The following is a 16,995-nucleotide window of genomic DNA, read 5'->3' on the forward strand; positions in this document are numbered from 1 at the left end:
AAAGAAGAATTGTAAAGAACGATATCTACATCTACAATACTTTCTTATCAACTTCCCTCTATATCTCTCTTAATAATATATACAATACTTTTTTTTATGTAATTAAATATTTTAATTTAAGTATTACTCATAAATATTGGAGCTCTTGAGATGTTCGTGTTTTTTAAATAAAAAGACAGATAAGTTCGTTTTGAAACCAAATTAAATTTATATATATGCTTCTATAATTTTTTTGGTAAAATTTTTTATATATGCTTGAATAGTACTGCTGCTACATAGTTTTTGTGTTTTTTTTTCCTTTTTTATTTTATTTTAATTCATGTCATAAAATTGAATGAAAATTTTTCATTCAAGAGAAGTAGACAAAATATTTAATAGGAATGAATTAGAATTGATAGTTGAATCTCTTTTTTTTTTTTTTTTTTTTTTTTAAATTTTATTTATAACATAATATTTTCTTGAGTATCGTTTAGTGAATAAATACATATGTACTTTCATGCAGAGAGAAGCTAAGAAAGCGGACAAAATGGCAAGAAGGCAGTCAGCATCGGAGGTAGCTATTCAAGGACTTAAGAAGCTTCTTAGATTTCCGTTCTCTGATATTAATACTTGTCTTTCATCATCAAAACAATAAAAATCTAATTCATAGGATCAAATAATCATGTAACTACTGAAAAACAATATTTGTTGATCTTGATTAATTTGTGAAGTTAGAGGTTTGCATGGATGTTGACAGAAAAATACAAAGTCAAGGTAAAGGAACTGTTTTAATTGACAGTTAGATTGGAAATAAGTTATGCATGAACAGGTTTGGCTCAAAATTTGATAGGCTTGGGGTAGCAAATGAAGGCTGTTTTGTCTTTTGTTTGGTAAAGAAAAGTGCCATGTAGATCATAAAATGGAGGACAATAATTTATTTCATTCGAGCAGATGATTGAAAGTAAAATATATAGTTTCCCTTCATTTTTTATTAGAAGATGAGATGAAAAAGCCAGATTAAAAAAGAATGGAGAAGTTTGAAAAAAGTCTTCAAAAAGAGAATTTGTCAAGCTATGGTGTCTACAAGATTGATGCTAAGAATATTTGAATTACAAAGGGATTGGTGGATAAAATTAATTCATACATATTGAATTATATGAGTTCATAGGTGAAATTTATTAAAAAAAAAAAATTTGAAAAATATAATGGGATTAATATCACTATTGTTATTTCATATATATTAAAAAAAATGTGAGCAAATTTCACAAACATCCCTTGTAATTTAAAACTTTTTCACATACACATTCTGTTTTTCATCAATTACTCATACTTCGCCTTTTTTCTTTTCTTTTTTTTTTTTTTTCTTTTTCTTTTTCCAGAAACTACACTCCTGCCAGTCACTGTCAAAATCTCTAGGTCAACAAAATTAATTTTTTATAATGATAAAAATTGTCCTTATTTTCAAAATGGCTTAAAAAATAATTATTTTCTAATGCTGCAAAATTGAATTAAAAAAAAAAAAAAGAATATCAGAAGAGGAGGGAGGAATGGAGGATGATAAATGTATAACAGCAACGAAAACACCTTAAATAATATGCAATGGGCCAAGTTAATATAGCAGGGCCACGAATGGATCCAAAATCATAGGCCTATGATGGAGGAGGTCCAGGAAACACATCTTGGTTTTGTGGCTTGGAAGTTCACTAATGTCGTGACAAAGGGCAGAAACGGGTGGAGTTTCCTTGAATAAAACATTGTTGGTATCAACCTTTGTATGAGTTTGGAGGCCGATTAGATGGATTGGAGCCCGGTGATGTCATCTTCCGATTAGATCGAGAGTCAATACTTGATGAAAAACAGGGTTGGGAAGACTTCGGATTCACACCTCGATTGGTTGAAGATCGATTTGCGATGTGGACAGTGAGAGGATGCTGTTGTCCAATTTTGAAATAAGTTTTGTTTCCTCTGTAGTTTGCATGTTCCATGAGCTTTTCCGAGATTTCTTCAAAGGATATCGGAGTATCATAAGTTCTGAAAGCAGCAGAGATGGTGTCAAAGTCATTGGAAAGACACCATTTACAATATAAAGAACTAGCTCAATGCAATTCCAATTGTAATGAAGTAATAATGAAATTAATAAATTAGATATATTAATTAAATACTTTAATTAATTATCAAATATTGAAGCTTAAATTAGAGGTCCATGTCATTTTCACAAATACTGTATTGAAGATATAGAATATAAAAAAGAAAAAATATAATTGATTTAGAATTATTGTATATTAAATGAATTGAGGATTTTTAGTCGTTTGCCCTGTTAATTTTAACACCGTTTGTTTCCATTAGTAGTAAAATAAAACTTAAAGGCTTGTTTATGCAATTTTAAAAAAATAAAAAATAAGAGACGATTTTTGTGGTTAATAAATTAATCTTCTCCTCTTTCTAACATCAATTTGGGTTTAATGAATATATATATATATATATATATATATATATATATATATATATATTTTGGATACGGCTACAATAATCGGAGTTGAAGCATGCCATTGAATATGCTGTATCAGCACTTGAGGTGAGGTGAATATTGCTTTATTGTTTAGATTTTTTAAGTTAAATATCTTCTTTTTCTTTACTTCTGTCACTTTATATCTAAAACATTTTCCATCCTTTGCCAACAAGAAAAGGAAATTTTCAGGTGAAAAACTTATGTCTCATCCGGAGTGAGTCGGGTCTTGTTCCTTTGTAAAGCATGGAAAAATTAAGGATTTAACCAATGATCAGTTTTGAAGCTCAAAGGGTACCTAAATTCATCAATCTTTACTAATTAATGATTATATATCTTCCAATTTGCAGTGACTTAATTTAAGTAAGAGTGGGTACAAAAATAGTTTACCAGCCAAGTCCAAGGTTGACATAGGCACACAGTGTGCCACAAAGATCAACAATGGCTCATGAAAGCTCAGCTAATTAAGAGGCTAAAACAGTAAAACTTCCTCCGCTCGCTGATGTGTACTAAGCATCTTAGAATTGTTCGGTCGGACCAATCGTATGATAAAAATTAAATAAATAAAATAATCGTACAAAAAGACCCTTCTTTTTTTGTTTCATCATGGGCCTTCCTTTTTTTCGGCCCATTGATGTCCAACCCAATTCATTTTGGGTTATTTGAATTTTCAGGCTCAAGAAGGATTGTTTTTTCCATTGATAAAAAAAAAAAAAAAAAAAATTATACATATACAAAATGAAAAAAAGTAGTTTTTTTTTTTTTTTTTTTTACTTTATGAATAAAAAAGAAGTATTATTTTTCAGGACGGAAGTTATATATATATTTACATTTTTTTTATACATGTTTTTCCTGTGCTTTATTTCAACGCACCTAATATATAACTATATTTCTTCATTTATTTCACATAAAATATCTAATTAACACTTTTTCTAAAATATATATGGAGAAAAAAATATATATATATTTGTTAACAAATTACGTGTATGAATGCATCTACCCTCAGGATTTCTATATATATTTATTTTATTTTTTATTATTGAAAGGGGAAGAACTTGAACTTTTAGGATTATTATGTGAGGAAATAAGAATTTTACTACTAAGTAGTCATCATAAACTACTACGCCTCTATTTTGTCTTTAAGACATAATGCTCTAATAAGATATGATTATCCTATAAAACAATTTTCAAGTTAGGTAGGTTGTTAGTCATCTAGCTAATAAACTTATAAAATTTGGTCCAATAAATGCTTTAAACGAAATTTATATGCCATGGCCAAATTACTCTAATCTAGTCTAATCCGATCGATTATTCAAACAAACAAACAAAAAAAAAGAAAAAAATAGTCTAATCTGATCAATCACGCTTTATGTATGTGCTTTTTGATTACGATGTGGGGGGCTTAGTTAATTTTGTCTTTGTTGATAGGTTATATGTGGCCTAGTTGTATAAATTAAACTAATTATTTTTTTGACATAAAACAAAAAGGGTTGGATATAGAAGAAGACTTGTTTGTATTTTACCATGTCGTGACTTTGGTGTGGTGTAGGTTAATTGAGTGCATGGTTTTCTCGTGTACAAATTAAAATTGAAATGAGAGAAGAAAGGAGGGTTACTTTGGCTTATAAATAGGACCTCTTAATTCCCTTGCTACATATAGATGTGTTTGGTGCCGTGTGCTATAGCAGCTACTTGTAGCAATTAGCTTGCTGGAGAAATTAAAAAAAAAAAAAAAAAAAAAAAGGGCAGCTTTCTGGGCTGCAAATTCTCAACGAAGAGAAAAGAATATACTCTTCTTCAGCCAACGGTTGGTATTTGCATTTATTATACATAATTTTATCTCCTGGGCATTGTCATCTCGTTTTTACTCGATATATATATATAATAGTTTTACAGTACAGATTAATTAGAAAGCATCGACTTAGATATGATGTGTATACGGACGTATCCATAGAATTTTTATATATATATATATATATATATATATATATTTATCGTCCAATTTATGTTGGATATATCTTATGCCTAATTACATATAATTTAGATATTATATCAAAAAATTTACATGTAATTAAGTATACTAGATGTTCAATAAAAATTTATTTTTATATATTTTTACATAATTTTAATATGGTGGAAATATAATTTTAATTTTATATTGAAAATTGATAAATGTTATGGATTATTATTTATCAATTAGTTTTTTAATTTTAAATTATTAATTAAGTTGGTATCTTTTAACATTTGGATACTTCGATTTGGTAATCATTCTATGTTGAGACCTCCATATGTATGGATATATCTGTTTTTATGTGTGGAGCTGTTTAGGTAGCCTGCATGAAACTATCAGAAAAAGAAAAACTTGGAGAAAGGCGAATTGGCAATGCTTACCATAAGATTAGATATCGAAGGCTGAATTTAAATCATCACAAGGCGACACTCTTTGATAAGACATTTTATTTTTAGAAAAAATTTCATTTAAATCTCTTTAGTTTTATTTTAATTATATTTAGATTATATACTTTTAAAAAATTATAATTTAAACCTATCTGTCAAGTTCTAGTAGTTAATTTTAACCGTTTAATGTTATAATTGTATCTTCATAATATTATTTAATTCTAAAATATTGATTTTTAACATTTAAGGTGCCTTTTAACTATAAATTTTAATTAAAATAACCGATAAATAAATCTATTTTTATTAATATAAAAAATTAAAGGGAGATTGATGATAGATTTTTCAAAAATGTCAAATAATATGTGAAATTATAGCAAATTTGAGGTGGTATAAATGAAATTTGCCCTTATATATTTTTATCATCTTTTTCTCTCTCTTTCAATAATACATACATAGAATGCTTCTTCTTCTTTTTTTTTAATGTAAGTTAATCTTTTAATTTAAGTATCATTAATAAATATTGGAGCTCTTGATCAGATGTTCGTGTTTTTGAGAAAAAGATTTAATTAGTTAGTTTTCAAAACAAATTTACTTTTCATTAAGTGAATGAAAAATTAATTTTCATTCAAGAGAAGCAGAGAAATTAATTAATAGGAATGAATTAGAATTGATTGTTGAATATTTTCTAATTTTCTTTTTATAATGTATATAACATTTTCTTGAATATGGTTTAGTTAACAAATCAATATATTTGTACTTTTGGAATACGCAGAAAGAAGTTAAGAAAGTATACAAAATGGAAAGAAGGCAGTCAGTTTCGGAGGTGGCCATTCAAGGACTTAAGAAGCTTCTCAGGTTTCCCTTCTCTGATAATAATCATACTTGTCTTTCATTATCAAAACCATAAAAATCTAACAAGAGGATCAAATAAATTCCATTTAAACTTTCTTATATATATATATATATATGTATATATTATATGGTTGCAGTGAGAAGAAAGATTTGGATGATGGGGCAGCAGCTGCCAAAATTGAGAAGCTGACACTTGAGTTGCAAGGCCAGATACCTCCTCCTTTTGACCCAGCAGTTGAAGCAATTAAAAATGGCTTCATTGACTTCAAGATCAACCAATTTGAGTATGATACATATAGTCATCCTATGATATATGAACTCACACCCATATAATGGTTGACAGTTGGGGCCTAATTATATATAATTCTTGAAATATATTATCCGGCTTATATGTAATATGGCATTAAACACCAATCATAAGATCAAGACATCTTCCATTATAACAAAATTTTATATTAGTCCAGCTGCATATATTAAACAATGTACATGTAATTTATGTATTATGAATATTACTACAAGTTCCCCATTCATCACAGCAAAATTATACATATATATATATTATTCATCTATTATGTCTAATTTATTTTTGGGTTGAAATGTTGCAGAAGGTATCCATGTTGTTATAAAGAACTTGCCAAGGGCCAGAGCCCCAAGGTAGAATTGTTTTGGGTTCTTAATCTTGTTTAGGAGTTAATTTGTAATATTATACTAATTAAAAATATTATGTGCAGTTTCTGGTATTTGCATGCTCAGACTCCCGAGTGTCTCCAACGTTTATCCTTAATTTCAAACCAGGGGAAGCCTTCATGGTTCGCAACATTGCTAACCTGGTTCCACCATTTAACCAGGTCCATTTTAATCAAACAAATATATTTTTTTCTTGATAATATATTAATTGCATTAGCTCTATATCTATCCGTTTTAATTTTTTGAAATGACCTTTTTCCCTTTCTGTTAATAGACCTACATATGATAGAGGGAGATTGGTGATGATAAACTGCGTTAACTTGATATGCATAATTGGATCCATTTTCCGAGGAGACTAAGCTTTTTAAATTTAACATCTTTCTTATCATGTTTTTTTAAAATTTTGTCCTCTATGATTTCAATGAAATTATCCATGCTAGTTATGTAAATTACACTTCTGATATATGTTATTACTATTTTTTCTTTTTTTACTTTTTGATACAGATAAGATACTCAGGAGTTGGAGCAGCCATTGAATATGCTGTTTCAGTACTTGGGGTGAATACATTTTCATCATTTTATTATTTATTTATTTATTTGGGTAAAAAAGGGACCTATTGCTAACAGGAAAAAACAAATTTTTTCAGGTGGAAAATATTTTGGTCATAGGACACAGTAGATGTGGTGGTATAAAGAGGCTTATGGAGCTTCCAGGGGATGGTTCTGTTCACTTGTAAGACTTTTTCACATACAGAAGTTGTAGCTTGTGGACTTTAATCGAAAACCTTCAGCAAAAAGAATGAAAAAATTAATGATTTGACCAATGAATTTCAAATGCTAAAAGGGCATCCAAAATCATCAATATCTTGCTAATTATATCTCCAATTTGCAGTGATTTTGTTGATGATTGGGTACAAATTGGTTTACCTGCCAAGTCCAAGGTTATAGCGCAATGTGTGCCACCAGATCAACAATGTGAGGCTTGTGAAAAGGTAAGCAAAGAGGCTAAAACAGTAAAAGCCAACAATTTTTATACTACTTCTGTATTATTAGATTTCATTTTCATGGTTTCAAAGAAGTTTTCTAACTATATAATTTCATGCAGGAAGCAGTAAATCTATCCCTGGTAAACCTGCAAACTTATCCTTATGTTCAAGAGAAAATCTCAAAGAAAAAACTAGCTCTCAGAGGAGGTTACTATAACTTTGTTAATGGATCTTTTGAGCTCTGGGAGTTGAAAACCTGCATTTCGCACCCGATCATCATATAATATCCAGAAATTATTTACTGAGCTACATCGGGAAGCTTATATTGGCCTTCTTCGTAATAGAATTTCTATTACCAGTTATAGGACGTTAAATGATCAATATCAGCTACCCGATCAAATTCTGTATAAGATTTCTGTGTATATATATATATATGTGTGTGTGTGTGTGTGTGTGTGTGTGTGTGTGTGTGTTTTTCATTGATCTTCTCTTTCATAGACATTTTTCATATAAATGTCCTGCCTCTGTGAATAAGTGCTAGTAAAGCAGAGCCAGAGGAGTCCTTTGTGTGCTTGCTCATGTTTGTTATTTATTCACTCATGTATGTTAATTGTTTGTTAAATGTTTTTTTTTTTTTTTTCTTCGATCGAAAGTTTGGTAATAAATGAAGAAGAGCCGGCCCTTCTGTGCTGGCTTTTGGATGTTTATTTGTGTTGCTCCCTATACTAAATGCGTTGCCACAGTATATGGTTTGATACCTTTTTCTGCAATTCCGAAGCATATACAGTTGAAAGTATACTGAAAACAAATCAAGTGCATGCAGATATTTGCAGATTAGCTCTCAGAAAATTAGAATATGCAGGTTTATATATATATATATAGGAATCTCACTGGAAATATTACAAACAAAGAAAATAATTCAAACATTTTGCTGTAAATCAATGATGGCAAGCTACAAGTAAAGTTGTACTTTCTGACCCAGAAAAATAACTCGTGGAATAAAGATGGAAATTTTTAGTACCTACAAATCAATAAACTGGAATGCAAAAGAAAAATAAAATAGAAATTAGTTCTTAATTTCTTTTTTTCAGCTAGATTTTTTCAGCCCATTTGGTCAGCTGTGCTTATGGTGGAACATCATGGAGCATAGAATTTGGCCTCCAGCATTAGGCCTCCATATTAGTTAATGGTGATGTATTGTCGAACTCCCAAAACATGATCATTTTGGACCACCAAAAAGCACAGAAAGAAATGATATATGCTGTTTGATAGGAAGAGACTCTTTCCGCCACATTAGTTAATGGTTTTGTAAATTGGCCAACTCCCAAAACATGATCATTTTGGACCACCAAAAGGCACAGAAAAAGAAATGATATATGCTGCTTGATAGGAAGAGACTCTTTCAGGGTATGGCCCATTAAAAATGTTATTTACAAATGAAATACAAGTATTTAAAAATCCACAGTAAGTCTAAAGCTTAATTTAGGTAAATCCACCTCTTTTTCAAGACGAAGGCTTGAGATTTTGGGCGTTGAAACTTAGAGAGAGAGAGAGAGAGAGAGAGAGAGAAAGACATACAAAATGAAAAGTTACACAAACTTTAAGTGGAAAGAGAAAGCATCTTATAACATTCAACAGTACAATAATTTGAAAGGTGTGGGAAACACAATCAAAACCATCCAAAGACTAATATCCAAAATGTGTTGGGCTTAGTATGATAGGGACTAAATGCAATTGACAATGGCAAAACCAATCTTATATCCCTCTTTTTGGAAAAAATACACGTAAAAAAGAGGCCCTTTCTGGTTTTTATCTAACATAACTTTAATGGGTCCGATCTCAAAAGTCCTTTTTACTGTCATTCTTCGTGGAAAATACTTCACAAATATTTTCAAGATTTGAGGCCAGAGATTCCAATCATAAAAGCCTCTGTCTTTTCCCCAAGCCCTATTTGCTTGTAGTCATCTATAATTCAAGAGTATAGACCACATTTGATGACAATAAATTTACCAGAATGGAACATGAATAGCAAACCAGATATACAAAAATTTTAAAATATATATATATATATATATATAATAATGCAAAAATATGTGTTTCATGTGTGTGCGAGTTTTATATTTACAACTTTGAGGCAGTAATAATAGCTAGGGACAAAAAATGGTGCTGGGCATCATTTACCTTCTATTTTCTCTTTTTGTTACTCTGACAGTATAGGTGATGATGAAAAAGCATAAATAAGTGGAATTCTGAACTCTACTCTTAGCAGCTAAGGTAGTGAGATTAAGTATGGCTGTAGTCATTCCTCCGATATGGCTAAAGTTTTTATTTATTTGCTTCATGACAAACAATTTGCCATACCATCTTATGCAGTATTTTGATAGATTTCCAGTTTGTTGGGTCTAATCGGATTACCATTGAGAAACCCACCCCAACCCTGGGAATATCCCAATCCCACCCTAACACATTAACAGCCTATGCTTATTTGCATTAGTTTTATGCACTATATATATATATATAAGGAACCACTTTAAAGTTGAGACCATTTGAATAGGGATGTTTGAATAGGGATGTCAACGGGGCGGGGCAGGGCCAGTTTTTAAAATCCCGTCCCCGTCTCCGTGGGGAATTTTACATCTCATCCCCGCGATTTTTCCCGTTTTTTTAGGTGCGGGGCGGGATCGGGAATTTTGCGGGGCGGGGACAGGGCGGTATGGTTTTTCTCATTTTGTTTTTTAATTGATATTTTTTTTAGAAATTTATATAAAAAAATTATTTTATGATTAAAATATAAAGAAAATGACTACAATGCAATAAAAATATAATAAAATACATCAAGGAACAAATTTACAATTATAATAAAATACATATTTAAAAAAATAAATGAAAAGAAAAGAAGAAAATGATTTTACATAAATAAAATTTTGTAAAAAAAAAATAATAATATATATATATATATATATATATATATATATATATATATATATATATATATATATATCGGGGCGAGTTCGGGGCACGGTTATTATTCCCCGTCCCCGGCCCATCCTAGACTCGGTTTTTAGGCATTGGCCTCGAGCCTGCCCCGCATCTCCGAATTTTCGGGAAAAAACCGTCCCGTTAGGGGCGGTGCACCGTGGGTATCGAGCCGTACGGGGCAAATTGCCATCCATACATTTGAAAGAATTGCAAGATACTGTTCAGATATATGTGCCTTTGTCTTTAAGATGATTCGATGGGCTCTCATTCTCATTCTGAAGCTCAAGTATAACTGCACACGCTTATGTAATTCATTAATTAATTCGGTACAGCTATACTCTTCAATAATCAGGTTAAAAAAAATATTTAATATCAGGACTAACATCAACTTTTATTTTTCAACCATGAGCTCAAATTTAAAATCATATTTATTAATTACTAGGTTTGATATAATTTATTTTTTTAAATAAAATTTTAGTATATCATTAAATTTATATTTTATCATTTTAAATTTTAACATTTTAAATTTTAAACTTTTAGTACAATTCAAAACTAATAAACAACGTTTTGATTTTAATCTGATTATATATATATATATATATATAACCAAGTAAGAAACTTTTCTGATTATTTGTAATGAAAGTTTATCTAATAGGATGAATCCCTTCTCCTTATCATTCGGAAAAAATTGGAATTTGAGCGGTGAATTAAATTCAAAGATTGCTCTTAACTAAGTAGGGTCAACTATATATATATATATATATGTATGTATGTATAGAAAGTAATCCTCAATGGGATCTAAACCTTATAATGGTTGGGTTATGCTATAGTTAATTACTTAATTTCATGGCCGAGAACTTTCCCATTCAAAACATGGTGGAAAACGTGAATATCAGAAAAGAAAAATGCTAAGTAATAGCATAAAATCTATGCATTTAATTCTTTAATCTTATTCCCATTTATTAAAAGACAGTAGATGTGAAAATTGTAAACATTCATATTTTAAAGTGTATATGTATAGCAAAGCAGTCTAATCATCATGAATAAGGCTTGTTTAGTTCCATGCTAGAAACCACTACATAGCCTCTCGTTAATGCTCGACAATTTTATCTACAATTTGATTGCATTTTATTCCGTTATTCGTTAAGTGGGGAATATAAATGGGAGATTCCCTTTGTTGACAAGTGTATCTACTTTGATGGGTTTTTCTCCAACAATGGAGGAAAGATGCATGAGTTTGTATATAAATATTAGAAAATTTTCAAATCAGTATATCCTAATTTATAAAGTTTATAAGTCAAGATAATAACATCAGGCAACGTACTGCAGAAGGTATACCTCTCGCAGCATATGTTGCATGCTTATATATATCCTAACTTTGTTCAAGTTAGGATATTTTGATATGAAAAAATCTATACAAATATAAAAACCATCTATCAAACTTCGTCAGACAATTTATGTTAGGCTCCAACAGTAATAAGACGTTAACCGTCCAACATAAATTGTACAATGAGTCCAATAAATGATTGTGCGTATGCATGAATGTGAGTGCATAGTGCATACATTACAAGACAAAGAGTCAGGACAAAAATAATAAAAAATGGAAAACGAAATCAAAGAAAAGAAATTCATTAAGTACACAGGGTGGCTAAGCTAGACTATCTGAAAAAGCCAAGTCTACAAACCATTATTCCAAATAAAATCAAGGGAACAATATTCCTGTAGAGACTCCACAAAAAAAGAGCTATGGAAATTATTAAGATCATCATCATCATTAGAAAAACAAAAGGAGCTTTCATAATTGTCATTCCTCATCACCTCCCACATTCCAGTTAAATAAACAGCGGTTTGAGATCCATCTTTCATCACTTTATCCCCTGCATGAAATTCACCATTGATGAAGTTGGAAGGAAGCTGATGATGATCATCAGAGTCCATTGATTCTGATGTTGGGATACAGAATTTCTCTTCTGATTCCCTTGGGAGTACTGTTTGTGAAGAAGCTTTCGTTTTGCTCTTTTCCTTCTTTACGCCGAGCTTCTTGCTCAAATGAGTGTTCCAATGGTTCTTCACCTGGTTATCAGTTCTTCCTGGAACTCTTCCAGCAATCAAAGACCACCTAGACATGATATAATTCAATCCACAATTTAGGAGTTCCAATTTCCCACAAAGACTAGCAAAAGGGTATAATCTAAAAATAGTCAAACTGATGAAATACAAGAAACAAGAAAAATGTGATATTAGTCAACAATATCTAAAGCTATAGCTCGCTATATACATTACAAATATAAAACCATTATCTATTTGCACAACAAGGAAGAAGGGAAATTCAAAAGAACCTGTTTCCAAGGAGGTTATGAAGGCGAATTATGAGATCATCTTCTTCCTCAGAGAAATCACCTCGCTTTACATTGGGGCTCAGATAGTTCATCCACCTCAATCTGCAACTTTTGCCACACCTCCTCAATCCTGTAGAATATCCCACTTTTGTCCACATGAGAGAAGCAACCAATTTATTTGTTTACTTTGTCAGTACAATTCTTACTAAAATATTTATTTTACCAGGCGTCATCAACCTGCCATCCTAACCGTGCACCAGGCGCCTTATATTGATATATGACACTAATTATATATAAATATATAATACCCTAAAGATTGTAAACAATTTTAAGTACCTGTTAGCTTGGCTATTCGATTCCACTTTCCTGATCCATGCAAGCGTATGTAATCCATTAGAATTCTGTCCTCCTCCACGGTCCACAGCCCTTTTTTATATCCATTTCCACCTTCCATATTTGTATAGCTACAAAACTTTTTGAGAGACACAGAGAGAGATAGAGAGAGAAGAGAAAGAGTCTCTAAGCTGAATAGAGCTTGGACTTGAATGTTTGGAACTGTTATCATATATGGCTATATATATATTTATTATATATAGGGGGGTCTGCTATATGGTTGAATATTTTTATACATTTTATAGATGATTGATAGAGATGGTGTTAAGATTGATTTAATTGTGGTGGTTGAGGGATGGGCAAGTGAGAGAGGGGGGTGGGGGGGTGGGGTGGAGGAAAAAAAAGAGTTTTGTGGGGTATTTTTTTGGTAGATCATAAGCAGCAACGAATGCTTAATTAGTGTAATAAGGAGTGGATTTATATGACGAATAATTAATTAAATAAACAAAGGACACTGATAATGGAATAGTGACGGTGGAATACTGACGTAGTACTATTGATTGTAAAAGCTTTCCCTTACACCAATAGCAAGCAGATGAGCTTTGTTTTTTAGCCTACCACCAACGTATATCATTGGCAATTTTGGGCCACCACACCCTCTCTCTCTCTCTCTCTCTCTCTCTCTCTCTCTCTCTCTCTCTCTCTCTCTCTCTCCCTTTTACAAAAACACCCACAAGAGATATGAAGATTTTGATTTTTTAGTCATGCTTCTATACTAACTTAAAACATGAAAAGCTAGTCAGCTTGAGAAAGACCATTAAACACAATTCCAACATTAAAATTTGTATCAAGATTTTGAAGCAAGTAAATTACGTTTTGGTAGTCTCATAATATGCGAATGATAATAATAATATTATTTTACATATAAAAAAAATGGATATGCAAAATTCTCAAATAAGAGAATTCCTGAATTTATTAAGTAAAGAATACAATAAACAAGCACTAAAAGTTGTATTGTAACATCTGGATTTTAGATATGAATTTAGATCACAATTGTCACTAAATATTCATGATTGTACGAAATCAGATTCATTGATAAGAGATCACTTACATTTTTCCCGTCTTCCACTATACATGTATATGGATACGTATAGAAGGCTGATATATATGAAGCTGATCACAAGACTGAAAAACGACAGTATAATAAAGCTACACAAAGTGAAAAAGAGTCAGAAGCAAACATGACTACCGTTTAGGCATGATTGCAACAGATCTAGCAACTATCAGACCACTCATTATCATAATTTTCTTTTTATGCCTGTGGATCTGTTTCCTCTAGAATAAGAAAAGGGCTGCAAGGACTCTTTTAACCTTTTTTAAACTTGTTCAAATTCCCTTTCAAGTAATTCCTAATTTCCAACGGTTTTTGCATCATTTTGCTTCAGTGGTAGTACCCAAATACCAAGGAAATTAAGCAACAAAATAATTAGCTAATAATCACCTTGAAAACCATGTATTATATTCAATTATTACATATGAGCTAAACATATAATATATAGTTTAACATCCAAATACACATGTGCTTGTATTTATCATCACATGAAAATATACAACACTTTTTTATTAATTTTGGTGAAGCAAAAAAATTATCACTGTGGAGTCGCATTACTTCTGATTTAAAAATTTGTTTGCTTTTTTTTTCCTTGCGACCCAACATCTTTATGTGTGTTGATTATAATCTTCATTAAGGAACAGTTTCGACTTGTTTTTTTATGCTTGATTTTTGGGTTTTTTGGTTTCAATCTGTTGGGAATATTCTGCTCCCTTTAAAAATCACAGGATAAGAAAGATGTTAAAATGGATGGCTCTAGATACTTTTGCGGATGTTGAAGCTGTATAAAGTAGTTTTGTACCATAAAGAGACATCGGTACTTAAATTTGGAAGCTTGCAATCTACGACTTTTCAATTATTATTGGAGAGAGAGAGAGAGAGAGAGAGAGGACGAGTTTGTGTATTATATATACAAGGCCATATATCTCTATGCGTATATAATGGCCACCCGTGAGTGGTACGTGGACAATAATTGATTCTATTATAAATATTTTTTGGTCCCTCCGAGACAAGAAAATTGATGCTCAATTTTCCACAAGTTAGTTTTACGGCAAATTGACCAATACTGCACAGATGATATGAAATAAAGGCAATTAATAGGATTGTGAAGAAGAAAAAGAATGTATCAATGAAAATTTCAGCACGGTCGCCTTGACTCATTTACATGCGAACATTATCCTATATAACAATTCATCACTTTGTATTTTGAACATTGGTTTGGACCTTGTGGTAGAAATTGTTCCCCAAACGAGTGAAAATTAAAGGAAAAAAAGTAAATAAATAAAGAGGGCATCCACTAAAGACCTAGTTTGTGGCATCCACAAATTAAAAAGGGCCATTAGTGAGTTTTTTTTGGGCTTCTTTTTTATAATCTTTTTCCAAGAAAGAGTTGCTCGATAATCATTGAATTTATAAAGCTCAAGCTTTTTTAAGGATTAGACTCATAGCATGTCAACAATGATATGAGTTCTGAAAGATTCTATGAAAGGTCTATTCCACCATGATGTTCATCATCATTTCTGAAGATAGTTTCCCAATAAGTAGTAATTATTATGATCACTTCTAGTTAGGGCAATGCCATCTTTTACTTAGCCAATGACAATTTATCTGGACCATATATATTCATATATTTAAATTGATCTAAAAGTTTTCCCTTCAAAACTTTCTTTATTGATCATTAGATTAATTTAAAAACTACCAATATGAATTCATATATGGTTTATTTGGCATATAAAATTTTAACAATTTATTAAATTTATATAGATCATTAATATATTTTTAAACTTGATTGTTTAAAGTAATTTACACTTAGATGAAGGATATCCCTTATGTAAAACTAGCTATATATTTATATGTGTGTGTGCACGCAGCATGCCAAAAGAAGCAGAAACTAATAATATGAAGACCAACAAATTAATAATTGATCTCGGTATGACAGTATATATATATATAATGAAATTTTATGATATATATATTCGTACATTATAATAATGTGGATATTTTTAAAATCGAAAATTTTTGAAAAAATCATATTTTTTATATATAGTATTTACAACAGTTTTGAAAACATTATCGTTTTTATATATAGTATTAATAATAATTTATTAAAAACTGTCGTTTTTTAGAAAATCATAACCATAACAAGATGGGAATATCTACACCATAGAAGACCACCATATATATATATATATGTAGAAAATCATAACCATAAATGATTTCAGATGGTTGATTCATCCATTGACCAGTTTTTGCTGTGACTCAGTTCCAAGTACCAGACATGTCATCATCGGACACAATTTCTTATGGCAAAACAAACCAAATACCAGTGAGAGTAGCCAAACAATGATACAAGAGAGAAGCTTATAACTAGTAGCCACGGAGGCACCGCATCAAAACAGCTATGTTTTCATAGACAGTCTCTTCTCTCTCTCTCTCTCTCTCTCTCTCTCTCTCTCTCTCAGTAGTTACGGTTAATCTCTAAATGCCTGTTTTTGTTTCTTTTGGCTCTAAGATTTTCTTGGACAGTCGCTGACTCTGTCTTTTGGCTCTGAGATTTCCTCAAGTCCTCCTCTGTTTCGGCTCCGAAACTTTTTTTTTTTTGCATTTCAAATTTCCAAATTTAATCCCATAAATTCTTTATTGATTTATTTCAATGCAACAGTACCAAATATAAATACCTCTGTTGGCTTTTTTCCAACTTTAAATTTGTTTTGTTCTTTGTTCTTTGTTCTTTCACTAGGTTAGTCATTCAATAAGGCTTATCAAATCAAACATTTTAAAGAGACAGATTTCTGGTTATGGAATAAAATAAATCTTGTCCTCATT

At 30.7% G+C, this 16,995-nt stretch overlaps 2 protein-coding genes across 2 annotated transcripts; one reads left to right on the forward strand and one right to left on the reverse strand.

Annotated features, from left to right (window-relative positions):
• The first annotated feature begins 4,135 nt into the window (after positions 1 to 4,135).
• On the forward strand, positions 4,136 to 8,114 carry LOC107418393 (carbonic anhydrase 2). The gene is made up of 9 exons (XM_048473032.2): positions 4,136 to 4,292; positions 5,655 to 5,737; positions 5,872 to 6,018; positions 6,340 to 6,388; positions 6,466 to 6,582; positions 6,926 to 6,979; positions 7,069 to 7,154; positions 7,314 to 7,413; positions 7,527 to 8,114. The coding sequence occupies exons 2-9, from the start codon at positions 5,679 to 5,681 to the stop codon at positions 7,689 to 7,691; spliced, it is 777 nt and encodes a 258-aa protein (XP_048328989.1). The 5' UTR covers positions 4,136 to 4,292; positions 5,655 to 5,678; the 3' UTR covers positions 7,692 to 8,114.
• Positions 8,115 to 11,999: 3,885 nt separating this feature from the next.
• LOC107418407 (transcription factor WER) lies at positions 12,000 to 13,425 on the reverse strand. Its single transcript, XM_016027102.4, has 3 exons — positions 13,062 to 13,425; positions 12,726 to 12,855; positions 12,000 to 12,505 (listed from the first exon to the last, which is right to left on the reverse strand). The coding sequence occupies exons 1-3, from the start codon at positions 13,288 to 13,290 to the stop codon at positions 12,064 to 12,066; spliced, it is 801 nt and encodes a 266-aa protein (XP_015882588.3). The 5' UTR covers positions 13,291 to 13,425; the 3' UTR covers positions 12,000 to 12,063.
• Between the last annotated feature and the right edge of the window lie 3,570 nt (positions 13,426 to 16,995).

The sequence above is a fragment of the Ziziphus jujuba genome, chromosome 2 (genome assembly GCF_031755915.1).
Source record: "Ziziphus jujuba cultivar Dongzao chromosome 2, ASM3175591v1".
NCBI lineage: Eukaryota > Viridiplantae > Streptophyta > Magnoliopsida > Rosales > Rhamnaceae > Ziziphus > Ziziphus jujuba.

Excerpts from the sequence above, each read along its gene's own strand:
- LOC107418393 (XM_048473032.2), top strand. The coding sequence starts at position 5,679 with ATGGAAAGAAGGCAGTCAGTTTCGGAGGTGGCCATTCAAGGACTTAAG. Across the intron at positions 6,389-6,465 it reads CCAAGGGCCAGAGCCCCAAG|TTTCTGGTATTTGCATGCTC; the intron begins GTAGAATTGTTT and ends TATTATGTGCAG. Across the intron at positions 6,980-7,068 it reads ATGCTGTTTCAGTACTTGGG|GTGGAAAATATTTTGGTCAT; the intron begins GTGAATACATTT and ends AAATTTTTTCAG.
- LOC107418407 (XM_016027102.4), bottom strand. The coding sequence starts at position 13,290 with ATGATAACAGTTCCAAACATTCAAGTCCAAGCTCTATTCAGCTTAGAG. Across the intron at positions 12,856-13,061 it reads TCGAATAGCCAAGCTAACAG|GATTGAGGAGGTGTGGCAAA; the intron begins GTACTTAAAATT and ends GATATTCTACAG. Across the intron at positions 12,506-12,725 it reads CATAACCTCCTTGGAAACAG|GTGGTCTTTGATTGCTGGAA; the intron begins GTTCTTTTGAAT and ends TATCATGTCTAG.